Here is a 25,595-nt window from a genome sequence, read left to right on the forward strand (position 1 = left end):
CCCTCGCTCCGCTGCCGGCTCAGCCCTCGGAGAAGAGGTATCGGGGGGCGGAGAGACAGCGGAGCCCGCACACGTACAGCCCGGCGATACGCCTCCACCTAACCCAGCAAACGGAAGCGCTGGGCCGCCACGATGGACAGGAAACGTCGCCCAATGGGCAAGCGGGCTGGCCTCCCAAAATGTAGGTTTAACCAATTGAAAGGGAAGGGAGCGGGGGAAGGCGGAGTCGATCGCAGGCAGCAGCGCAGGTTGAACGGAGTCCCAGCGCAGGGCTGGGATGAGCCTCAAAGTTCGGGGCGATCGTGGTGGGGGATGTAGCAGCAGCGCCGCCGCCGCCGCGCACCGGCCCGCCCCGGCTCCCGCCCGCCCTCGGCGCCTCCCCCAGCCCCCCCCACGCAGTTTTTAAACTCTGATTCCCCCCCTTCCCTTCTTCTCCACCCCCCCCCCCCCCCCACCTTCCTCCCCTAAATGCCAGCCATGATCGAGAAGGGCCCGGAGGTCTCGGGGAAACGGCGGGGCAGGAACCACAACGCCGCCGGCGCGAATAATAACAACAACGGCGGTAGCAAAAGTTTATCCGCCGCCCCCAACGGCAACAGCAGCGGCAACTCCTGGGAGGAGGGTAGTTCGGGGTCCTCCAGCGATGAGGAGCACGGTGAGAAGCGGGGGGTGGCGGTGTGTGCTAACTGGGGGGGGGGGTGGGGGGGGGGGTAGGGGCCGGGCGGGCCCACGCGGGTAACGCTTTTCCCTCTGCCTCCTTCAGCTGGCGGCGGTATGAGGGTCGGGCCGCAGTACCAGGCGGTGGTCCCCGATTTCGACCCCGGTAAGTCTTTATTATTTTTTAGGGGGGGTGACTTCCCGACCCCCCCCCCCCCCCCCCCATTGCTTTGGACCCCCTCGATGAGGGGGACCCGGAGGGGTGTACACCCCCTCCTCCCCGGGCTCCAGAAATAATCGAGGGGGTCCAAAAATAATCCCCTCTAATTCCAGTCCCAAACACCCAGAGCAAGAACAAGGACCACCCCCCTCTTCTCCCCCCCAGCACACACGGTTGATAAAAGAAGTCTCGATGCTTTCCAGAGGGCGCTTTGCAGGCAGGGAGGAACAGGGAAGCTGGCAGGGCTGAGGGGAGGCAGGAGATGGCAGTTGGGTGGTGGTTTTTTTTATTTTTTTTCTTTCTTTCTTCCCCCCACTCCTGCTCCTGGACTCGTGTGTCCGTGGGCTCAGTGCTAGGGGTGGAACTAGAAGACATCAAGTTGTAAATATAATTTTTTTCTGGAGGTATTTAGAACCTACTTGGGTCTGTATTTTAATTTTCTCTCCTCCTAAGAAACTGCTCGCCTCCCCCCCTCCCAAAAAAAAAAAAAAAAATGTTTCACATTCCAGCTATTCTGCTGCGGTTCTTTGTAAGCTAATTTAAAGTGGTATGGAAGCAAATTTTGAGCAAACAAAGGAATTGGGGCTGTGCTGAAAGGCAGGTGCTGGAAGCACGTTAGTACTGATGTATCTCCGTGTATAGAAAGACAGGCTGTTGACCTCCTTAGTTTGAAATCTAAGCAAAAAATTTTTTTTGTATTTTTTCTTTGTAAGTGGAGATTGAAGCTAGCGAAAACCCTTCTGTCTGGAGATCCTAGCGTTTGGAGTTGTCCCTTTGCCCAGCCCAAACTTAATTGAATCCTCCGCACCTCTTGCCTTAAAACAAAAAGAATGGTGTGGAAAGCCACGGTGTCTCCTTATCGAATAATCCTGAGAGTTGCTATTGTGTGGATTCAGGAAAACGGTTCCTTGTGGATCATCCTCAGACTGTGTACTAATATGTTGGATGCATTTTTAATTATTAAATATATATGCTTGTTCTTAACTGTTAAGGTCTTGGGGGGGAGGGGGCAAAAAGGATTTTTTTTTTCTTAAGTTCAGTATTACTTGTATTTATTTACAAAATCATTTTTACCTACTCCTTTCCCCCTTCATTTTCTTGACAAAATAAGATACAAGGTCTTGGCACATGGGAACTCCATTTCTTGGTTGACCAGGAGGAGGAAGGGAGGGGGGGAGGAAGGAGGAGGAGGATGAGGATGAGAAAAAGTGGGGGGGGAGGGGGAGCGGGAGCTGTTAGTTAGGCAGCAGTTGACACTGTTTTTCAATCTGTAGGTCAAATGCAACGTTTCTGTAACACACAACGCGCATCACACTGGCTATTAGCCAGGTATCACAACAATACTTGGGCTTTTCGGTCACCCCTGTGAATTACACTCTTTTGTGCAATTCATTTCTCTAACATAATAGATGGAGGTGGAAAAAAAATACTCTGTGCCCCTTCCTCACTACTATGTGTTCAGTTATACATTGTTCTGGTTTTAACTTACATACAGTGACCTATACAAAGGTTACTGCTTTCTGTGCTATCTGGAGTGGAAGGGAGGGGGAAGTATGTGATGTGGAGAATGAAATTTTTTTCTGAGTAATATATACCCTAACACAGCATCAGCAGGCACTCTTGTTTGTGTGTGCAGTTTAATATAGCAAGCTCTTAGTAGATTCACCTGAAGTAAATGATCAGTCTTCTGAAGACCTGAATGGGCATCAGATCCTCCTTTACTGGCCTCTCTACTTTTTTTTTTTTTTTGTAATTCTTAAAAGTATACTTTTTAGTTAACAAGTTTGAGGTGAACTTTTGTCTGCTTGTGTGTTGAGGTTTCCTGGCCTGTGGAATTACCCAGGAATAATTTTGCAATGCAGTGTTATTCTATGAATTTTGTGATCTTGGTCCTGAAGGCTAACTAGTCATGTCATGTTTATTTGTTATGTCTCTTTTGTTTCCGTGTTTAAGAAACAAAACCCTAAATAAGCCTAACTCACTGCACTAAGACCTTTTGACTGAAACTATTAAATTGTCCTGTCTCACTGTTAATTTAAAAGTTTTATCAATGGAACAGTGTTATCAGAGTGCACAGATGCTGTGCCTGTTTCTCACTAGAAATTTAGGGACTGGTTGACCAAAGGATCCTAAAGCTTGAAGGTTGCTTGGTGTCGTGTTGCGGAGGCTTTCACCTTCAGATTAGCTGGCTGGTAAAATGCCGAGGGCTCATGCTGCTCTAGCTGTGTCTGAGGGGAAAATGGCACAGCCTAGGCCTTGTGTGTATTTTTTTTTTTTAAACTTAATGTTCAATTATACCTCGGGTTTGGCTGAGGTATATCTGTAACTGCTGATTCTTACATCAGCATTCTTACGTGGGTGTTCCCCTGTCCCCATACATAAGGGCAGAGAAAGCATTTAATTTTGTTTCACTTCTCAGTCACATGCGAGCTGTAGCAAAGAGCAATAAAATCAGGAAAGCTTTTCTGAAATCCTTATCTGTGAGGCTATGGGAGAAAAGAGAGGTAGAGCAAGGCAGTGGTGGGATGTTGATCTGGGTTTCTTGAATTAAATAGCCAGAGAAGAGTAAAGAAGTACCAGATGGTATGGCCTGAAAGTGAAGAGAGCGTCTTCTCAATGACTGCCTAGGTTTAGGGAGGAAAGGGACCTCAGCACCTTTCAGTTAGCATGAGGGAGGATAGAGAGTGCTTGTCTCTCCCTTGTTTGAGCAGTGTGTGAGGAAAATAGCTAAGGCTTGTGCTTCTTTATTTTTGCTTAATCCTTAGAACCAGAAAATAACTCATTCTGGATTAAAATATTTTGATGCAAGTTCTTAATTCTCCTTGTGGCTAAAACTTGCTGTGGCAGTGGCCAAGGAAGGGCCTGATGTGATTCTTTGAGTGTAAAAATGCTTGTGGCTGGAATCCTCCGTAGGAGGTGGTCCTTACTTGCAGTTCCTTTAGTAAATCTCTTTATGGTGGCAAGGCCTGTTTCATGTGCGGCCAGAGCATATAAAAGTTCTTTGCCAAAATTAATGTTGCTATCTTTTATACCCATCCCAGTCTCCCCTTACTTTGGGAAAGTAAGTTCTCACTGCGTTGATCCCACTTCTTTTATTCTCTCAAAAAATTACACCTGTTATTGGTATAGTTCTTACACTTCTGTTATTACTTGTATAATAAGGATAGTTGTGCAGTGAAGGCAAGGCTTTTTGCAGAGGCAGCATGTTTATTAAACAAGCTGATTCAACTAGGGAGAAGAACAGGCAAAACTTTTTGGGCTGAAAATCCCATGCCAGAGCTCACTAGAATCAGTAAAACTTGCATTTCAGCCGTGTTTCACTGTTTGGCCTTGATTTCAGAGATGCGATGTGAAAAATTGCTATTGTCTCTTCTATTTCCTCTCTTATTAGACCTCAGAGTCAAATATTTACCAGTTGAAAATTCTGTGAATTAAACAAAGGCTTGTATCAGTAGGTCAGCATTTCTTGTGAGTTCCCAGTTTGAGACATTGAAGGTTTTGAAGAGGGAAAACTATTATGGTTCTCTTAATCCATACAAATGAAACCCACATGTCCTGTTAATGGAAAAACTCAGTGGAAGGAAACACTGCATATCCTAAAGCTAAATAAAAATCTTTTGTATGGGGAAGCACTGATATTGTACTTGTCCATTTTACTTGTTACTTATTAATTTATACTATCGGAACATTGAAAATAGGAGGAAGAAGACATTAGTGAGCACTTGTAACACAGCCAGTGAATTTAAGTACAGATTAAAGCTTCAATAATTTTGAATGTTAAATTTTGACATGTATTGAAGGCAGATGAGCTTTTCTTTCTCCCTTGTAGCAGTGTAACTTTAGATTCCCTCATTCATTGCAATGGCAGTAAAAATACAAGTCACACCTTGTGCCTTTGGACATCAGTTGTGTTGATCGTCTTTGGATAGCAGCTTCCAGGGCTGTTTCCAGTGGAAACAGATGAGCAAAAGCTGGTTTGACTCCATAGTGTCTTGCAGAGATCTGAAGTTGGGATGTGTGTCATTTGTAAGACTCCAATCCCTTGTTTGTAATGCTGCTCTCTTCCCAGTTTTTTGTTCATGTACTGTTACAGTTAAAGTGAAAATGGTGGAAGGAAATTCTGTAGTGCTTTCACCTGTAGGTGCAGAAAAGCCTGCTGGAAGGTGCTCACTGCCAGAAAGTCACTAATCCTTGAGGACGTCCTTCTCTGATCCATGCTGTTAGCTGTGCTCTGCTCCTGCACAACCACTTGATACTCCTTGGCCTTCTTTCGTGCCCAAGACCGCGTTGTTTCAGTGTTACCAAAGATGAAGGGGTGGGGAACCAATAACCAGTTTCAATGTAGTCAGAAACTCTGTTAGTGTAGTTGTGTCTAAGAAGGGTAAAAAAAAAAAAAGACAAAACAAAAAAACCCCCTAGCAGTCTCTCATCTGGAATGGGGAAGTGGAGGCACGGCTGTGTGTTAGGGGAGGAAGCTGGTGAGCACATCCATCCAACTCTGGCTGTTAAAATGCGCCCACCCTCTGTCTATTTAGGATCAAAGGTGAGAGTATACTAATGGGACAGGCCCTGGGTGGCTGATTCCCCTAGTACAGCTGTATTTCTCTGGTGGATGTAAAGGCCAGATTTCATTAGGTTGTGTCTTCAGCTACTTTGCGGGGTTCTGGGCAAAGCACATAGAGCTCTACACAATAGGGAATGTAGACCTTTAACAAGAGGTTGTTAAAAGTCCCCTTATGACTTGCACTTGGCAAGTCCAACTCTCAGCTAGCTTGTTCTGTTTATTTGTTGTCAAACAGTCCTGCTCTTAACAGTTCTAATAGTTTGCAAATAGCCTAAGTACCCAACGATTGTAAGAGAAAATGGTGTTTAGATGAACCGACTCTTCAGAAATGGGGTGAGGAAAAAAGTGTGCTCTTCAGGTGAGACTTTGGGATCTCCATCTAAGCGAGTGGAAAAGTCAAAACCAAGCTCCTGAAACTGGAAATACTGGTATCCTGGAAAGCTATCTCATCTCTGCAAATGACTGTGCCTTAAACGCAACAGTCAGGAACTCCCTTAGTGCAACAGTCTCTTTGGAAAAGAAGGGAGAGTTATGAGGATGTTTGATCTAATCAGGAATACCAAACCATAATGTACTGATGTCCAATGTGTTTGGGCTGACAGGCTGCCTGGTGTCTTGATCAACCAGACGCGCCTCTGTCCTTTCACTGTTGTCTGAGGAGACGTGCATTGTCCCCAGCAAGTGTGTTTTCCTAATTAGGTGGTGGAAAATTTAGGTACTATGGGTCCTCTTAAACTTTCTGGTAGGAGAAGGTCTTTTCCCCCTAGCTGTAGTCTGCTTAGCCCCTTACTCCCTCATGGGCTGTATTTGTCTTGCCCTCCTTCTTCCACGAGTCATGGCCTCTCTGTATGTGCTGTACTGTGGAGCAGATGAGAAGTTCCCCAGGAGGTTCTCCACTGAAAGCTGTTGCCGAAACCTTGATTTTTCATCTGTCTCAACACCACAAGCGTTTAGGTACAAGGGAAAGGGGTTCTTGAGGTCAGGCTAGTCCCCAGCAGCCCTAGCAAAGGGGGAGATGACTCTTGCCGCCCCCATACTGTGCTGGCAACTCTGCTGGTGCGTGGGTGAGTCTCAGTCTCGTCTTGTTCCATCACCAGTATGTACTGCTGGTCCAGTCACTGCGGCAGGAGAGGGTGCAGTCCCACTACACCTACGTTAGGAGAATGAGGCTGACTTGTAGATGCTGACACTTCACCTTAGCCTCTGTTTTTCAAATCCGCCTTGGAGAAAAAGAGTAGTGCTCAAGTTGGAAACTTTATTGTCCATATCTCTGGCACCTCAGCAGGAGCACAGCTGTTTGGTGCCATACCTTTCTTATCTCTGGGCTGTTCACCTGACAGACCATTTCTAAGCCTGCGTGGCTCAGTAGTTAGCTTTTACCCGGTCTGTTCACTCATCCTGTGAAGGGGTGCAGAGCCTGCTGGTGGTCAGCCTAGCCCCTGCTCCACCTTATTCCAAGGCATGGCTTTGGAGCTTTCTTGTTATTCAAATAGTACTGAGAACATCCTTCTCAAACCTGAATGCTGTAGTAAACAAACAAGTCTCGGTGCAGCCAAAGCCTGTGGCTTCCTTCCCTGCCTGGCACATGCAGTGTTTGTATGTGGAGGTAATAGCTGTCTCATGTACTGACAAATGTATTAATGGCTGGACTGGAATTAATATTAGGTAGAGTGAATGCTTTGTTCTTCATAGCTGGTTCCTGCTGCTTAATGAGTTGCTCTTAAAACTCTTGTTTTCAGCCCTAGTTAGGTCTGTGTCTTGGCCAAGTGAAGGCTTAGAGCTCCCTGTGATTAGTCATTATAATTAGCTCTGAAATCTTTGCCTCTGTGATCAAGGTGCACTGTATAATGCGGCTTATAGTGGGCTCTAGTACAGTCACATACCTTCAGAGTAGTATAAGTGACAATGATTTGTTGGACATCCCTATGCATTATTTTAACTGTGTTGTAACTTTAATATACACTTTTTAAATAATGTGCCAGGCAGGTAAATCTGAGGTAATTGACTCCTCAGAAACTTGTGGCTGATGCTAGTCGTTCCTGTTTCCCTTGCATATAACAATTTCTGGTCGTGGCCAAGGCTTGCCTTACCCATTCCAAGTGTAAGGTAAGATTGAGACATGGTGACTAGTGGCTAATTGACTCTAGAGACCAAATCAAAAGGAAAACTTTGGGGTAGTTAGAAAGAGCATGCTCCCTTTATAGGAAGTCTGTACCTCTTTCTGCACTGGGTGACCTTGTCTTTTGAGGCTTTGACTTGATGGTATAAGAAGATGAGCAATCCCACATTCTTAAGTGTTGAAACTTGAAAGAGCAGTTTGAAATTCAATTCTTGAAAATACAAAGTTGATTTGTAAACTAAACTTGGTCTTAAAACCTGCTTTTGTAAGGAATGTTAGATTAGGTGTCTCTTTAAACTCACAAGCTTTTAATTTATAGCCCCATATGAAAGTTTTGACTTCTTTCTGCTTTTTGAAAGTGCAAGAGGATGTGCTCAGCCTTCGTGAAGGCAGTGAAAGTTTCTCCAGCATATTCTAGAATTGGGTTGCATTTGTGCTCCCCTCGCTGTTTTGAAATGCAAGACTGTGATGTGACTGCCTTTAAGTATTGTAGGTCAAACTCAATGAATTTGCTTCACTTCTTATGTAAAGTTCTTAGACTAAACAAGTGAGTTTAACATACCTTTCCAAGTATCTTCAGAAATTCAGCTCTATGCAGCAGCTTGCTCTTTGAACTTCATAAAGGAAGTATTGGTAAATGTTGCCTCTCTGGGGGGAGGAGGCTGCAGCAGTGTGATAAAATTGCAAAAATCCCCTCTTGGGAGGAAATTCTAGTCTATGCTTCCCCCTTCAGTCCTGTCCTCTATCATGCAGGTACCTGCTAGGGGACCTCAGCAGGGGCTCGTATGTACTCCATGTGTGGGTAACTAGGTATATCTCTAGAAAAGTATTCCCCTTCCCCATTAGGGGCAGGAGGGAAAGGTTTTGAGTTTTTTTTGTCCTTAGTAATTTAATTTTCCTTGCCACCTCCCTTATCTCTGTGCTCTTCACCTGGATGGATTTCACAAATAATAATCTGAGAGAGCCTACGGCTTGTTTTTGTAGTGTAGCTGTCTAATTAGAGGAGTCTAACCACGTGTCAACTTTTCAGTTCTGCTGTACCTGCGATAACCTGCAATGATAGCATGTGCATGTACTTTTAGATGACTAGATGTCTTATCAAGTTGGGGTTTAGTTCATGTACAGACTTTGATTTGAAAGTTGGATATTGAAAATAATTATTAGTATTTGTGACCTTGAATTGGTGTCCTTCTAGACTTATAACCATAGTATGAAAGCACAACGTAACAAATGTGTAATCATAGTTGTGGCATCTGCGTTCAGAAATCCCGAAGGAATACATATAAACAAGGCTTGCATGCAGGGGCACAATGCCTGCCCTCCTCTCTTAACTGTTCCCTGGTGAGAGTCTCTGGGGAGGGCACAGAGAGATTTTAGATCCATAGGGGGACTGGGGATGGATAAAGGTTAAATAAAACCTCTCCTGAGTAGGAAATGGTCTCCCGTCTCGAGGAACTGAAGCAGCAGGACTGGGAAAGTCTGGTTTACATAATAGCATTGCTTTTGAAGCAACTCTTTACTTGCAGCTTGCATTGAAATATGGAGTGTTTTCTCTTCTGACTTTCCACCTTCTTTGGGGGTCTAAATTCATCCCTCTGTTCTCATCAATGACATCGATTTGAGTCTTGGCCACCTGTGAATGGGGATCGGGCAGGATTTTTCACCTACTCCCAATTTTGTGTGGAGAGTTAGCTGCCCCATGCAGCAGCTACTGTTGGCTGGAGTTGTATATAGTTCTGTGTTTAGGTTGCTAACAGCTGTGTGAGAAGCTAAAAGTGCTGCATCTGTAATCCAAACTTCTTTTTTGTGCTAAATGGTGCAGGTGATCTGTAGATACCGGTGTGCACATGTGTTCCCCTGGCTGACATCTCTCCATCCCTTGGAGGGGGCTGCTCTGGGTGCTTTCACGGGGAGCGGAGTGCATGGTTAAAGGGCTGTAAAGGCAGGCAGGCATACCAGGTGTAGCGTTTGTACTTTCTCAGTGTTGTTTTCTGTCTGGGAATCTTAAAGATGTCCCTCCTGGGACCCTTGTGCTGATTTGTGCAGCTGCCATCGCACTGTTCATGACAGTAGCCATGGGAACACAAGTAGGATGATACAAGTTTAAAACTCCAACTTGTTGCTAGGCAGACCCAGCTCAATGTGTGGATTAAGTAGTCTTAACAACAACAACAAAAATATTCTGATACCCTACCTCTTTTGTGGGGGAAGACAGCTCGGCTCGCCCCAAATTCTGGGTCTTTGTCTTTAGGCTGGCAGAATGAAACCAGCCCCAAAAGGGTCCCCTGACACTAGGCAACCTTGGGGGAAACCCGTCTTGTACATCTGAATGAGTACGTGGTGGCTGGGTGAGTGGGAGTTTCAGCAGGTAGGTTTTGATGCAACCTTTTCTTAAAAGCAAAGTTCTGCAAAGTAAAATGATGTGCCATCCAAGGCAAAACCATTGTGCTGCTCATATAGTCTAAAAGTTGTAGCATGAATTAAAATAGATACTGCTAAAAGTGACATACACTCTAAACAAAGGTCACTGGCTTAAAATATCACAAGACCACTCCTGAACTCTGGCTGTAAAAACTTAAAATTATGACTAAGACAAGGTAAACACCTTCAAAACTGACAGTGCTTTTGCACACTGTTAGCGTAGCTGCTGGTATGTGCTGGATGAGCTGGTGTCCTTTTAACTTGGGCAATCTCTTCTTGATAAGATGCTTTGTCTCAAGCTCGTGTTTTGGCACTTCTTATTCAAGAAATAAGGGCAGTCCGTTCTCCTGTCTTATTTTTGTCATCAATGCCTGACAGAGGATGTATGGCAAATTATAGGGGCCTGAAGGGAACTGGAGGCCCAAACTCAGAGAGATGGGCCTCGTGCTTCTTGAGGGCTGAGCTCCAGCACACCTTTGTCTCTGCAGCAGTTGGCTTCCTGTATCACAGCAGTAATTGGTTGTGGTCTGGCCACTGGTTTAAATGGATCTTTTTTCATTTTATAAACATTTGCTGTGCAGTAACTGTCACTCCTTTTGGAATAAGGCCATTTATAGAGATGCTCCCAATTACCACCTGCTCTTTCTTTCTTAGCAAAGTACACTCTTACCTAATTTAACCTCCCACAGCAACTGCTTTGAAGTAGTTTTTTCTCTGCACCTTGGCTCACTGCAACCCCTTTCCCCTCTGACCATCCTAAAAAACTGCAGTTGTCCTTCCAGAAATTACCTACTTCTGGGGGGAAAACTGCTTGCTTGGTTTGCCCCCAAAGATTTTTGTATTCAACTCTCTTAAGAGAGCATTGCTTTCCTTTAATACGCCTCAGCTTTTTTTTATATTTCCTAAGTTGCTATTTGTGGTTCTCCCACTTTCATTATAATTTGTGTACAGTTTATAGATCCTATCTGTCCACCCTCTTACTAACCCAGCCCTGCTCAGATTTCTGTGCTTCCCTATGTTCCTGATCCCTCTTTCACCCTGCTTTGTACCTCCAGGAGAGACACCTTCTTTGTCCCTGAGCTACATTGTAGTTGTTCTCCCAAGTTCCTTCTCAGGCTGGAAGAAAGTGGTCATGATTTTTACTTTGTTATAATTTCGTTCTAAAAGAGGGGAAAGTGTAGCAGAATTCTGGCCCTTATTGTTAAGGGCCAGAGTTTTAAAAAAAACTTGCATGCCTCTCTGGATATGGAATCTGCCTGCTTTTCAAGTATTTCAATAGCAGTGATATTTTTGCCTTTTCAGGCTCCTTTCTCAAGGCTTTTTTGCATCACTGAAGAATTTGTGCCTCAGCTTCTCCTGTGGAAGCCTCAAGGTGCTGCTTGCTCTTGTTTGGAGCAAATGCTTCTCCCTGCTTTAGCCTGGTAGAGCATCTGTCTCTTTGGCCAGTAGTGTCACCCTCCTGAACTGTTGCTGCTGTGAGCAAACAGGTGTGAGAAAAGCAAGAAAGCTGATCTCTCCTGCAGCCAGGGCTGCTCTGCAGGCAGGCTGAGAGCTTGGCTGGAGCCTTCAGTCGGCCCCTGCCTGCTGGGCACTGAGGCCAAGTGGCTGTGAGTAGCTCTGAAGCCTGTCCTATGAGTCTGGAGGGGAGGTCTCTTTTGTGAATAAAGCAAACCTCAGGGTTGCTGGCTGACTCAAATCTGCAAGCAGTGAGTTGTGATGCACTGAGGATGGGCAAGTGCTCTGAAGAGCTTTTCCTCTTCTCTTTTCGTTGTAGACTCAGCCTTGGGCTCATCGGGTGTGCTGAGTTGGGTGGCACTGAGCGGAGCTGGAGGGGTACAGCTGGATCTCATCTGAAGTTCTCATTGCCTCTCTTCTGTTAGACTTTGTACAAGTATTGACTAACTTGGGGGAGAGGCTTACTGGTGGGAACTTGGTGGCAGAGGGAAGGTTTTTCAGAGCTGTCCTCTGGCTTCCAGCCCAAGATCTGAGTTGCCTGGCAAATTGTTTCCTCCTGTGCTTACTGGCTCTGAGAAGCACGTCTGCTCTCTGGGAAACTGCTGCATTGTGCTTTAGCTCCTTCTGTATTTTGGGTGGATTTTTAGTATCTTGATTTGGTTCTTAAGATGGCTTCCCCCCCACCCCATTTGCTTGGGAGTGTAAGTGCCTGAGATCAGTTTTTTTGTTTCTTTGGTTTCTTTTCTTGGGCAATTTCAGGTGAAACAGCAAGCTGTCTTCCACATGCAGGTCAGATGCTGCCCAAGTGGTGCAAACAGGGCAGGCACAAATCCAGCCATCCTGCTTGGGTGAAAAATTACTTTTTCCTGTTTGAGCGGAAGCAAAGGTGGTGGAGCTGGGAGGTGTTGCAGTTTGCTCTGGTGCAGCTAGTGACTGAGGAACATCCATGTGCTGGTCCAGGAGCAGAGATTGGCAGCACTTGTTTTGCCTGACAATTCAAGACTGGCTGCTACTGGTTTGAAAGGATGGATGTATATGGAGAGGATCTTTATAAATGTTTAAACTGTGCAAAGTGTGTGTGAGAGTAGTTACATTAGGCAAATTGATGTCTTTTACCGTACCCATCTTGCTGAAGTTACTTTGGAAGGTGGGGGAGAAATAAAGACAGAACTTCTTAAACCCCTAATAAGAATATTTTTAGAGGTCATAAAAACATAAATGAGGTATCGGGGAATTAAGCTTGGAAGCAGTCCTTATGGCTCTGAAACATGCTGGGAAGGAGACTATTTTCATGACCTCTTACCTGAGCCCTTGCGAAGAGGCTCTGGGAGCAAATGCTGACCTCGTCTTGAAACCAACTGTCTGCAGCTCAGTTGAGTGGAATCCTGTCCTGTCTGGTTACCACTTGCTTTGCTGTGTTGCCCAGAACAATACCTCCAGAGTAGCAGTGTGTCCTTTAGCTCAAGAGAAGGAAACTACTGGGTGCAGAAATGTTGCTGCAAATTATTTTCAATGGCTGCTGGGGAGGGGGTAAGAGGAGATGCATTGGGATCTCTGAAAGAGGTGGGTAGGGGAAGTCTTTCCAATGACTATATAGTGGCTGTGTAAATAAAGGCAGCGGGTTAAATTCATGCTGTCAGAGCTAGGACAAAGCTTGGAGCAGGTGCACACCCAGAGCTTGCTTAAGTTGGGTAGATGCCTGCTGAAATATTTATCAAACATGAGAATAAAAGGAAAAGGGTTGTATTTAACCTTTTTTTTTGATGATGCGTTTTTAAAATAACTTATATTTCTAAAGGGAGCCACAGTTACAACCAGGGTTTGAAAAATTGACTTGGTGCTTGCAAGCCACAGTGGGAAACACCTGTGCTGCAATACACCCTGCAGCAGCAAAGGATAAAATGGTTGGGTGCTGTTCACTTACTGTGGTGTTGGTTGGCTATTGCAGTGTGGTTCTCATTGTGTGCTAGGGTTGCCTTCGCACTCTTACTGCTACTCGGTTCTTGCTTTTTCATCAGTAGACATAATTTGGCTTGATATCTGTATTTCACTGCTGTTCAAGTGATTCTGAGCCTCTGGAGTAGGAAAGAATGAATCTAGTTAGTCTTAGCTCAGTTTTACCCCCGTGAAACTATGGCACACAGTTGAGGCACTGAAGCTGTCTTCAGACTAAGGAAGATACTACTGCACTAATGTGCTAATTTTATACTCTCACTTGGCAGGTTGCCTTTGTAATCAAAGGGCTGGAAATTTTTCAGTTTGAACAAAATGTTCTAAGTAGCTGTTCTCTAGGTGGAAATGGATTTGATATGGGATACTGCCTCCAAAAGAAATCCATCTTTCCATATCTTTCTGGGCATAATAATTCTAACTAAAATTCTCTTTCCTGACTAAGTGAAGCTATAGTCAAGACCTGGCCAAGGCTTACCTGTGAAGTTTCCTTAGCAGTGGTGTATCTCGTCAGTCTCTATGCATGTGATGGGAATGGAGGGGGGGGGGATGTTTTCATAAAGTACCTGGAAGTTTTAGGAATGACAGTTGTGATGAATTTCAGCAGAACCATTCTGTTACTGTGTCACTTTCTCTCTGTTTGGTTAATAACTATTGTACAGCCTTGGTATCTCTAACAACAGTAAAGCTTAATAGAACAGCTTGTTTTAAGCAACTTTGGGAGAGAATGTCCTGGTGAGTTGTATAGTACCTGGCACGTGGGGATTATGCAGCAAGGAGTAAGTATCTGCTTCTCATCAATAGTGTAACAGCAATTAGAAACATCTTCTGATTCCCTTGGGTCTTTTGCCCTTTGTTTTAGGGAATCGGTGAGCACTGACTAGAGAACATACATATCTCGACTTTTTCCAACAGCAACGTCCATAGGAGCAGAACAATCACAGAGCAATCATATACTTTTAAAGTGGTTATAAATGAAATGTTAACTCAAAGGCCATGTTATTTTACTAGAAAGCTTAAAACAAATGGCAGAATTGTTTCTAGGCTGTATCTTTCTCTTGCCTTTAGTTTTGTTAATGTGTTTTTTTTTTAAACTACCTTCCAGTGTTCTTGAATCTATATAGATTTTTAAATACCCTTTTTAAATAAGCCTAAAATTTCAACTTCTGTAATACTATAATGAGAGCTGGCTGCTAAGCTTTGTTGCTTTGAGTTTAAGATGAAACAAAACTCTGTGTGCCATATGTGAAAAGGACAAGCTGACTTGACAACAAGAATGTGTTTTATCTTCTGCATTTTGGCAAGATTCTGTAGTCTTGGAGGGCAACTGTAAGGAGAGAGAAATTGGTAAAGACGCAAGAATGATGTAAGAAGGACTTGCGAGGTCAGCAGAGCTGGAAGCTAACTGTCATAGATGGCAGGAAGGAATAGGAGGAGAACCAACCAAGAAGGGCTGAACAGTGGCAGTGGGGAAAATCTTAATTAAAAAAAATGCTGTTAGTGTCCTTTTCTAAAGATATTTGGCTATTCCTTCCGTTGGTTTATCATTTGATAGGTAAAACATACAGTTGCCAGTTCAGGTGAGTCTAAATCTACCCTTCCTACACTTTGGATAATATGGTCTTGAACTGAATTTCTGAGATCAGGAGACAACCAGGCTGGTGGGGTGGTGGTGGAGAGAAAGCTACATTTGTGACAGTATCTTACTAGCCAAAGGCTGCTGTATCTGAAGGTCTGATTCATCCACATTGACCTGAGCTACTGCTTCTGCCTACAGCAGCTGTTCTTGTCTGTGTTAGCGGCTTACGTTAGGGGCTGGATGCTGCTCTGGCAACCTGGGCAAATATGCAGCTTGCCAGAGCAGGCTTGTCCTTCCTTTCTTTCCTCCCAGGGAAGGAGAGCTGTGGCTTTCTTGGTTCATGTGTCCTCTGCCAGCCCCACAGCTGCTCAGGCCATCCAGCTGAAACTCTTCTTTGCTGTGACTTTTGTTCTACCTTACCCAAAAGCAGTTTGCTCAGAAGTTGAGGGCTTACATAGAGGGGGTGCAAGTTGTATTTGGCACCTGCTGTTGTTGCTCTGTCACTTGTGATTCCTGTGACTATCAGCAAAGTGTGGTGTCCCCACAGCATACTGTTTACTTGGCCCTGCTGTGCTGGGTTTGGTGGAGCCTAGTCACCATGGAGCGAATGACTTGCTTGCCATGACCTGCGATAAAAGTGTAGGGGGGTTGCAAGGGAGCATTTCAGCCATCCTGTCAGTATATTTTACTCTCCTGATGGTTGTCCTGCCTGTTCTTTGAAGCTAGGCAGCATCCCTTTGTACTGCCTTCGGGGCATGGGGACCTTGTGTGTGATTACCTTCTGCTGGACTTTAGCAGGGTGCTGGAAGTGTGAGCAAGCCAAATGAACTGCTGGCTCTGGGGAGCGTGCCTGAGCCAGATGCATGAAGAGCCAAACACTGTAAGTCACCGTGCAGGCTGGCTCTTGGCACAATATTCAGCTGACTAAAATTGCAAGACATGCTTTGCAGGGTCTAGAGGCTGAATTCACCTCTGAGTAGATCTTCTCAAGTCTTGTTACTTCTGTTCAGGCTTGAGTTTTATAGTACAGGTTTCATTCCTCCATCCCTGTGTCTTATTCCATATAAGTTATTGGCTAAATATTTCTTTGGGTTAAGGGGCCCTTCTGGCTTTCTCTCTTTCTACCTCTAACCTCCCTTCTTTCCAGACTCCTTGTTTCATCCCTCAGCTGCACAAAGCACCAGATCCCGTTCAGAGGTGGAAATACTATTACTACCTCTGTTCTTAGACCTCTCTGAGGCTGGGACAGGCCTTGCCTAACTCGGGTCTCCTGGGTCATGTCAATCCCTGTTCCTTGTGCCATGCAATAGCTCAAACTCCCCCCTCTGAAACACAAGCAATATTGCAGTCACTTGTGCACTGTTCCTGTGCCGTGCATTCAGAGCAGGTTCTCCCCTCAGCTGTTGGGGTGTCCTTGCTGTAGCAGGTGGTTACTCTGGCACTGAATTTGGCCAGGCGTGGCCAGGACCCTGTTCAGTAAGAGTAGGCACTTTGTGCTGGTGCTGCTAGAGAGGCATGAGATCCCCATCATACTTAGATCACAGTACAGTTACACCTGTTGTTTTACAGACGTGTCCGTATCATGCAACTGTTGAGTGACAAACATCATCTTGTCAAAGCAGATGTTTAAGTGGCTGTTTAACTTGCATTGTAGCCAACTATGTCTATGCAATTACAATTGAGTGGAGTAGGAGAATGGGCTAGCATTGAGGGAGGTGGTGGGAATATTGCCTCCAGATAGCCATAAATAAATAGTCTTTGGCTGTGTCCAAGCACAGCTAGAGCGTTAGTGAAGCGAGCGAGGGAATGAAGTAATGATCATGGACAGACCCTGGAATGAATTGGATGGGGGAAGCTGTCAGCACACAGAAAATGGCCTTTCTGTGTAGATGTCTGACTAATGGGCAGTGATGGGAGAAAGAACACATAGGACGCCTCTGAAAGGCTTTCTGGGGAATATCTGACCACTGGAGGTGGCTTGTGAAGCTGACTGTTAGGTTCCTTCCAGGGTTTAGACATTTAGTAACGAGAAGGTGGGCAGTGGCAGGGGAAGAAAAGTAACTTGGACTGTAAAGAGTACAAGCTTGTGCTGGGGTTGGGGAAAATGAATGCCTATCACCTGAAGTGCTTGTGGCTCTTGGTACTTATGTCCTTCCACACAGAGGAGCTTGGGACATTTGGGTGCCACAGGGGAAGTAGCCACTGTTCCCATTTAGGGCAGGACTTCCAGTGCACAGTTAATCCAGATACTAAGATGACTAACTAGCACTTCTGCTCTGCATGTGTGTTCTTCATAGCTAAGCCTTCATCAAGTTCTTGTGTTTCTTATTCTGGTAGTTCCTAGCTGGGTCACCTCTCTTTGCACAATGGAGGCTGCACATGAGAATGAGATGAGAAACCATTTGGGAGGTGAGCCAGCTTGGTATGCAGATAATGTGATATTTCTTCCCTTTCCTTCCCCTTTTTGCCCAGTGGCGTAAAACATTGCTCTGAAAAAAAGCATCCTCCAGTTGATTTCTCAAACAGGGAAACAGGCAAGACTTCTAATAAGGGAAGGTAAGCTTGGTTTAGGTTACTTTGCCCTGCAGCAAGGAACACTTCACATCTGAAGGTAAGAGGTGATGGAGGTGAGAAGACTCTAAAAAGAGCTTGGTTTCATTAAGCAGAGTCACCTAAAATCTTGACATGTGAGAATAATTTCCACTTGGCGTAGACTGTGACAGGTGTTTCACTGTAGGAAACTCATTGCTTGACTTCCAGTGTGACCTTGGGCAGAAAGCTGAACCTTTTAGCTTTCTCTGTTTTACCTTAAATCTGCCTGTGTTCAGTATGTGGGTAAGAGCGGAGTGGACAAGCATGCATGTATCTAGAGACAGTAGAGAAGAAACCAGCAGCCTGAGCAGAGCTAGTGCTTTATGGGGCAGGGCTGGAAACCCCTGTGTGATTTAGTGATGATTAAGATGGGGAGAGGCAGTGTCAGTGTTCGTGTTCTGTCTTAACAGAATTGATGCATCTGAAGTCTGGTCTGACCACAGCAGACTAATTCATGTTCTGAAGGTAAAACAGGAAGAAATTTTCCTTTGTAATCTGTTTTCCAAAAGTCAAAAGTGTTTCTGGCTGCAGGGTAACTAAGGTGCATTAACTATTCCACTGTGAATTCCTTGTGGAGACAGTGTGCTTGCTTTAGCTGTACAGTAAAGTAAAGCAGGTGCAGGCAGTGCTCAGCTTGCCTGTCCATCTCAGGGAGGAGTCTGCATTTGTGCACTGTGGGGGGAGGGAGAGATGGCTCTAGCAGGGAAGGCAGAAGCTAAATTTACCCATTTCCCTTTCAGGCTGCTTGGAAGGAAGAGAAGTATATAGCAAATAAATGTGTATTGGGGTTAGACTCTGTGCTAGACCCGTGCTGTGCCTTATGAGCAGCGTTGACGTGCCTCCAAGTTTAATTCCTTCCCTCTGCCTATAATGATGGAGTGGAAGGTCCAGTGCTGCTCATGTAAGGGCATATTTCTGTTGTTCACCTTAACTTCTAGCTCATGATGCTGCCTCTCTTGCTTGTGAAAGAATAACTGCTCCCAGGGACTGCTGGAGTTGGAGTCCTCTGCTCTGACTGCTTTGGCGATGTCCCTGTTTCTGACATGTTGCTTCTGTGGCTGAAGCCTGGCATGGTGGAGCAGCCACAACCCTGGAGCAGGGGTATTTCACTGGCTCAGGAGAAACCCTCTTCCCCCTTAAACAAAGGATTTGGAGGGTGTTTCTTGGCAGTTTCTCTTCCATGCTTTTCTTCTGTGGCTATTTCACCAGAGTGTTTCTGAGAACCTGGAGGCCTGTCCCTTGAAAATCTGGGAGGGGAATACATGATATTGGAGAAAGTAAGGAAACTCTTGAGGTAGTGTGTTCTGGCATGCTGTATTCAAGCAAGTGCCCGAAGCCCAGAACTTCCCACACTCAAAGGCCTCATCTACTGCAAAAGCTGGAGAAGTGAATGCCAAGTGATGCTAACAGAAGCATGTTCAGTTCTTCTGGAGTCCTCTCCAGCTGCCTGCCTAAATAAACACCCTCTGCATCAGTCACACCGTTGTCTCATGCCTCTGAGCTAAGCTAATTTTCCCCACGATAGTGTAAAACAGGAAACTAATTCCAAATCTTTATTAAATGACAACTCCAGCACTATCCCCTGCTAAGTGATGAGAGGCCTGCTGGTCTACAGAGAAACCACAGCATTTGTCACTCAGCCACGTGCAAGGTAGCCAGAGGGTGCTGATTGCCTGCTGCATCTATCAGAAGTCCTTGGTAGTGGAGCTCAGGTTTGTTCCAGGCCAGTCTGTACAACATGTGAATGTTGGTTGTTTGGAAATCTTAACAGAACTTGTGTTCAGTCAGCTCTTGGAAGGGAAAAAAGATTAAAAGCAGGTCCTAAATGTGTCTGCTGTGGTCTGTGAAAACCACGGTCTATTGGATGATGAAATTATCTTCCTAGGCTCAGTTATAACAGAGCCTCAGGGCACCCTGAGGGGAATAGGCTCTTGTTACTCTGATGTGGAGGCATAATTTAAGGAGGCCCCTCTCAGGGTTCAAGGCCTCCTGGTGACCTGCTTTACCATGAAGAGATGCTATCATGACATGGACAAGCAGAGGCTGGTCCAAGGCTATGACCAAGTATGCCTTGCTGTAGTTTGGCATGTGTTATGACAGATGAGTACGCAAGTGAGCAGAGAAGAGGGTAAGAGGTCAGAGTAGCTAGAAGAGCTTCTCCTGGATCTAGTAGCCAAAGAGATGTTGTCCTAATCAGCATGTTATGGGAATAGCTCGTGGAGAGAAGAATGAAACAAACACTGGCTCGGCAACCTGCTTGCTAGTGTGCACCCAGGTGTCTTGAAAATGTATTTTTTATAAGGTGTATTACCAGCTATGCAGAGTGTTTCATGTCTCAGACAAATTGGTGTGTAGCTGTACCTTGGTTATTATAAGTCTTTTTGCAGGATATGTCTATCATGCTAACATAAATCATCCCTCCATCTAGTGACAAAAGTCCCTGCTAATTATTCCTGGAAACTTGCTTTTGAATTGTCAGATTGTGAACTCTCTGGTGGGCTAAGGAGCAAGTGTGAAGTGCATGGTGGTGGTGGCTTGGTCCTTGCTTGATGCAGTATGTGCAAGGGAGCCTGGATGGAGCCCCTGGGTTCAGGAGCAGCTGCTGAAAGCCTGGCTGCCTGCTGCTTGTGTCTTCTAAGCTCTGTGAAGTTTTGTGCTTTTAAGTGAATGATCTTTCTCAGTAATTGGTCCAGGGGCTTGGAAGAAAGAGGTGTGCAGCACCATGTTCTGCTGTAGAGCTGCTTGTAGGGGAGCAGAGGGTGATGCTGGTATTTCAAGAGCAGTCCTTGAGGCCCGTCATTCTCAAGTACACCATGACTGGTTCTGATCAAGGGCTTGCAGGGTAGCTCTGTCACTAGTTCACAAAGCACTTTCCTCATGGCTTTATCAATCACAGCTTTTAAAATAAACTTGGAATTATTGGCTGTGTGCAGGCTTGTGATGGCAGGATACGCTGTTCATCTTTGAGATAGAGGTGTGGGTCAGCTGCTGGCAGGCATAAATCCTTAATGCAGGTGCTGTGTGGCCAGTAAACCCCACCTTTCTACCAGAAGAGCTTGCTGGGAGGCAGTTTGCTCTAGTTGTACAGAGCACAGCTCTACCAATATAGCAGGATACATACTGGGAATGCTCTGGGGATGGTTTTGTACTTAACTGCTATGGAGTGAATCCATGAGCTTCAGAGCATAAATACCATGAACCAGAGCCCGGCTAGGTCAGTGGAACAAGTCCCTTTGGGTCAGAGGACTGTAGGCTGGGCCTTGTAATGCCATTTCTCTTCTCTTTCCCGATGTATGATGTGAAAGAATTGTAGGGGGTTTTGTCCCCTCCACTCCCTTTTATGTAGTTAGTTTTAATCCACAGTATTGACTTATCTGTGATTCTCAAAAATTGAAAATTGGCAAAAGACTTGATTAAAGCTTAGCAATATATTAAAATCTTTTTTTTAGTATTCTAGGGGCTTTTATGATAAGGACAACAAGATTTCTAGAACCCAAATGTCCTGTCTTCATTTGTTTAGCTTTTTGTTTTAGCAGTTGTCTCCAGTGATCTCTTTCAGGCAGTTCACCTGGTGTGGAGGTAAGTCTTGCTGTTCTGAACTTTTCAGAATCACTTCTGCCTGCCTGCCTCCTAAAGGCTTTGTACTTGGTACCTACTGTTGCAGTGTCTGGTTAGAATAAACTGATGTGGCACTTGAGGAAGGATGGACTGGGTGGGGGGAAGTTGGGGAGAAGACTTGTATCTGAAATTGGAAAGGCATAGATAGCCTCCTTTCTTATAGGTAGTAGCTTGCTTTTCTACCTAGTTCATTAATTTATTCCTTCCTTTTCCTGTGCATTAGTCTTTGAAATACTGCTAGAAAAGGATAGGCATAGATGCAGTTTCCTCTGTTCTGAAGTCTAACAGAGACAGATCATTAGCTTCTCTGTAACCAACTTATCCTCCTTAACTACTGCTTTTTGTTCCTGAGTTTTCCAGAAGATCTTGCTGACTTGCATCAAAACAGGAAGTCTGCAGTGCTGTAAATAACTGGGTGGTTCAGTCTGATTTTTTTTTTCCATCCAACATTTGACCAGCCAGAGTTAAAATTCCTTTTTATTGGCATCATTTATCCTGAGCTAGGGCTAGACTTTCTCTTGGCACATAACCTATCAAGTTTCATTATGGAGAAACACGTGGTATTTGAGGGAGAGTGGGGTTGATCCTACCTTGCTCTTCTGTTGTACCTTGGGCAATATTCCCTGCAAAGGTACCGTATGTGAAGACACTGCAGAATGTCAGAGCATCCTTGGACTCGGCCCGAAGTTTGCTGTCTGTCTTAACCTGACTGTAGGAAAAGAAGGCTTAGTTCGGCAGCCTCTGAGGAGGAGCACACCAGATGGACACAGAGGACTTTGATTTCCTGATGAAGTTCTGCTGCTTAATTGACTCAATCATACCAGTATAACCACAAAGCAACCTCATTCCACTGCAAGAAAGAACATAGTATGGTGCGACTACTTTTTCACTGATAACTGCTCAGTTTAACTTGCTCTCATCTTCCATATCTGTACAGAGATGGGGGTTATGTCATGACTGTCCCTGCTTGGGGCAGCAGCTTATAGGTAGGCTAACTGTACTCTGCAGTGAGATTCCTGGATATAAGAACTTCAGGAACTCCTTTTGATAACTCGGGTATGTGGGTATAATCCTCCTGCTGTGTTCTTTTGGTAGTTTGTTTTAAGTAAAGTTTAAGCTGTGTAGGACAACTCTGGCTACAGATCTGCAGAGATGTAGGGTTCTGACTTTGTCTATACTAAAAAGCTTTTCTTGTATGAGCTGAGCTAGGGTGTGAATTTAATCTGCTGTAGTGAAGGCTGTATAACCCTTATGGAGGAACTGCAGTCAGTAGTGCATAGCTTGCTTTCTCTTTCCCAGTGGGGTCTCCTATTTAGAAAGGGGCTTTGTGAAACCTTAAATGATATTTGGGAAGCCACAGACTTTCCTAGGTAGGCAAAGCATCTCATAACCTACTATACCCCGCTCTGAGGCTGTGAGCCCAAAGATGCCTTCCTTTTGCCCTGTTGGAGTGAATGGTTCAGTGCTGGGTCCAGTCCGGTTCAACATAATCGTCAGTGACCTGGATGATGGAATAGAGTGTAACCTCAGCAAGTTTGCTGATGACACCAAGCTGGGAGGAGTGGCTGATACACCAGAAGGCCGTGCTGCCATTCATCGAGGCCTGGGCAGGCTGGAGAGCTGGGCCGAGGGGAACCTGATGAAATTCAACAAGAGCAAGTGCAAGGTCCTGCACCTGGGGAGGAACAACCCCATGCACCAGCACAGGCTGGGGGCTGAACTACTGGAAAGCAGCTCGTTGGGAAGGACCTGGAAGTGCTGGTGGACAGCAAGCTGACTGTGAGCAGGCAATGTGCCCTTGTAGCCAAGAAGGCCAATAGTATCCTGGGCTGCGTTAAAAGGAGTGTGGCCAGCAAATTGACAGAGGTTATCCTCCCCCTCTACTCTGCCCTGGTGAGATTGCATTTGGAGTACTGTGCCCAGTTTTGGGTCCCTCCATTTAAGAAGGATGTGGAACTCCTTGAGCAAGTCCAGCGGAGAGCTACGAAGACCATCAGGGGACTGGAGTATCCCCCATATGAGGAAAGGCTGAGAGACTTGGGTTTGTTCAGCCTGGAGAAGAGAAGACTATGGGGGGATTTCATCAATACCTATAAATATCTAAAGGGTGGGTGTCAGGATGATGGGACTGGGCTCATTTCAATAGTGCCCAATGACAGGACAAAGGGCAGTGGGCACAAGTTGGAACACAGGAATTTCCACCTCAATATGAGGAAAAACTTCTTTACTGTGAGAGTGACAGAGCAGTGGCACAGGCTGCCCAGGGAGGTTGTGGAGTCTCCTTCCCTGGAGACATTCAAAACCCACCTGGACGTGTTCCTGTGTCCCTGCTCAAGCAGGGGATTTGGACAAGATGATCTTCAGAGGTCCCTTCCAACCCCTGCTATTCTGTGATTCTGTGTTTCTGATCTTGGTTTGCCTTCAGGCCAGGAACCATTTTATGGAGATCACTGATATCTAGGTCACTGGAAAGGCCTGTGTCTCAAGCAAAAGGGACACAGCTATCAAGAGACTTGCCCAGGTAACTGGCCTGAGACTGGTGCCTGCTCCCATTACCACTGGAACCAGATGTGCAAGTGCTGTTGGTATCTACGCTGGAAAAGTTACAAAATAATGGAGGGTGTGACCGCAAAACACAGTTGCTCTCCTGCAGAACTCCACTTCCCCGCCCTGCACTTCTTCCTTAGAAGGGGTATTTTTGTAGTTCAGTCTGCTGTGGATGATGTTCTTCAGCAAGCATGGTGATCTGCTTGTGTTGGTAAGCTATTAATACTGGGAGATTTGTTCTTTGGATGTGGTGGATGGAAGCCTCCTTGGCCACCGTTACCTCCAGGAGGTAACTTGAATTGACTTTCTGTGGTCTTACTTTGAAGTGCACTGTGGCGAAAATTTCCTCAAGGTCTGTCTTTGCCTGGCTTGCATGTGTGTAGCAGTTCTTTCTGCCATGGGGCCTGGAATGCTGTCCTGGTAATGGTCTGTAGACTTTCTAGCCCTCTGCATATATGTCTGCAAAGTGCTGAGTATCACTGTGAGATGAAGGCAGGGGGAAATTGAGGCACCGAGGTGAAATTACTTGCTTCTGCTCCAGGGAACAAAGCATGGTTTCCCATATAGCATCCCTGTTCCATGTTCAGTCACTTTCTGTGGTAGTCAGAAATAAATCCATTTTCATAGAGCTTTCTCTTCAGAACTGCAGTGCATAAGCATTCCAGCAGACAACATAAGCTTTTGTTGTAACAGTGCTTAAGAGGAGAGAACATGGGGCTTCTGGCTGCAAAGCAACTTAGCAGGGTAAGGTCTTTGTGAATCAGTAATGAAATGCAGGGAGTCCCATTCCAAGGAACAGATCTTTTAGGTCTATGAGAAGAAAATAATCCTCTCAGGTTTTTTGTTTGGTTTAATAAATAAATAAAGTGGTTTTATGGATGTCTTATGAACTCTGATCCCAGAGTCAGAAGGTCAGACTAATGCAGATCCTCATAACCAGAAGTGATACCTGGGACTGGTTCCTGGATGATAGTGGTGTGTTTCATGAAGGCCAGATAGTTCTCTAGGGCAAGATTCAGTACATGAAACAACACTTAATCTCTATGGAAAGGTCATGGATGCAATGAACTAGATGTGAGGACTCAATAGGGGAAAAGAGTAAGTCATTAGCTCTCAGAATCCACTTCCCCTTCCCCAAGTCCAGCATGTCAAAATCGGAAGGGATATTCTTGAGATGTATTTAGGATAAAAATTGAAAAGCTTTAAGGGGAGATGACTGCTGTACTGAAGTTATTCAGACTGTTTTCTGTCACTAATGAATTTGAACATATTTGCTTCATTTGAAAAAATAAAATCGGTATATATTAATTTAATTAGTGATAACATGGGATCAGATTAACTTTTTGTCCTGCTGTTTCTATGTCACAGTGAAGGACACTGATGTAGACTGGGATGTTGTACTTTTTTCTTTACATTTGCATTATGATACAAGGTCTTTATGTACAATTTCAAACCCCCCAGGATATATAACCTTCTGTTTGAGTTAGAAATTGTCAATATTGTTATTTCTGACACTTCCCTCCCTCCTTTGTCTCATTTTAGAGATACACCAACTTGCAGCAAATACACTTATTACTGCAGTGTGCTGTGATGTTCTAGTCTTGCTTCTGAATGGTGATAAATATACCTTGTATTAAAGGCCTTTATTTGAAAGCATATCTGATGGAAACTTATGGGCTAGCTCAATTACACGTGACGCGCTTCTCATTCCTAGATGAGCAAATGAAATTCCAACTTCCTACAGCTGACTTCAAAAACTTCTGGGAAAGGGCCGGTAGAAAGAAAAGAGAACTAGTTTTCACTCCCCATGTTTCAAAACTTAAGGAAACATTACATCTCTGGGTGATGCATGAGGTGAACAGGACTGATCATC

The 25,595-nt window shown here is 45.0% G+C and overlaps 1 protein-coding gene across 1 annotated transcript in view; it reads left to right on the forward strand.

The window, feature by feature from the left end:
* The first annotated feature begins 234 nt into the window (after positions 1–234).
* The window catches only part of RCOR1 (REST corepressor 1), an 87,905-nt gene continuing 62,544 nt past the window's right edge, over positions 235–25,595 (forward strand). Inside the window, exons 1-2 of the mRNA XM_064460809.1 lie at positions 235–655; positions 764–823. Of these exons, the coding sequence (XP_064316879.1) occupies positions 469–655; positions 764–823 (247 nt within the window). The 5' untranslated portion in view covers positions 235–468. The remainder of the gene's footprint in view (positions 656–763; positions 824–25,595) is intronic.

Source organism: Phalacrocorax carbo, chromosome 9, assembly GCF_963921805.1.
Source record: "Phalacrocorax carbo chromosome 9, bPhaCar2.1, whole genome shotgun sequence".
NCBI classification, from domain to species: domain Eukaryota; kingdom Metazoa; phylum Chordata; class Aves; order Suliformes; family Phalacrocoracidae; genus Phalacrocorax; species Phalacrocorax carbo.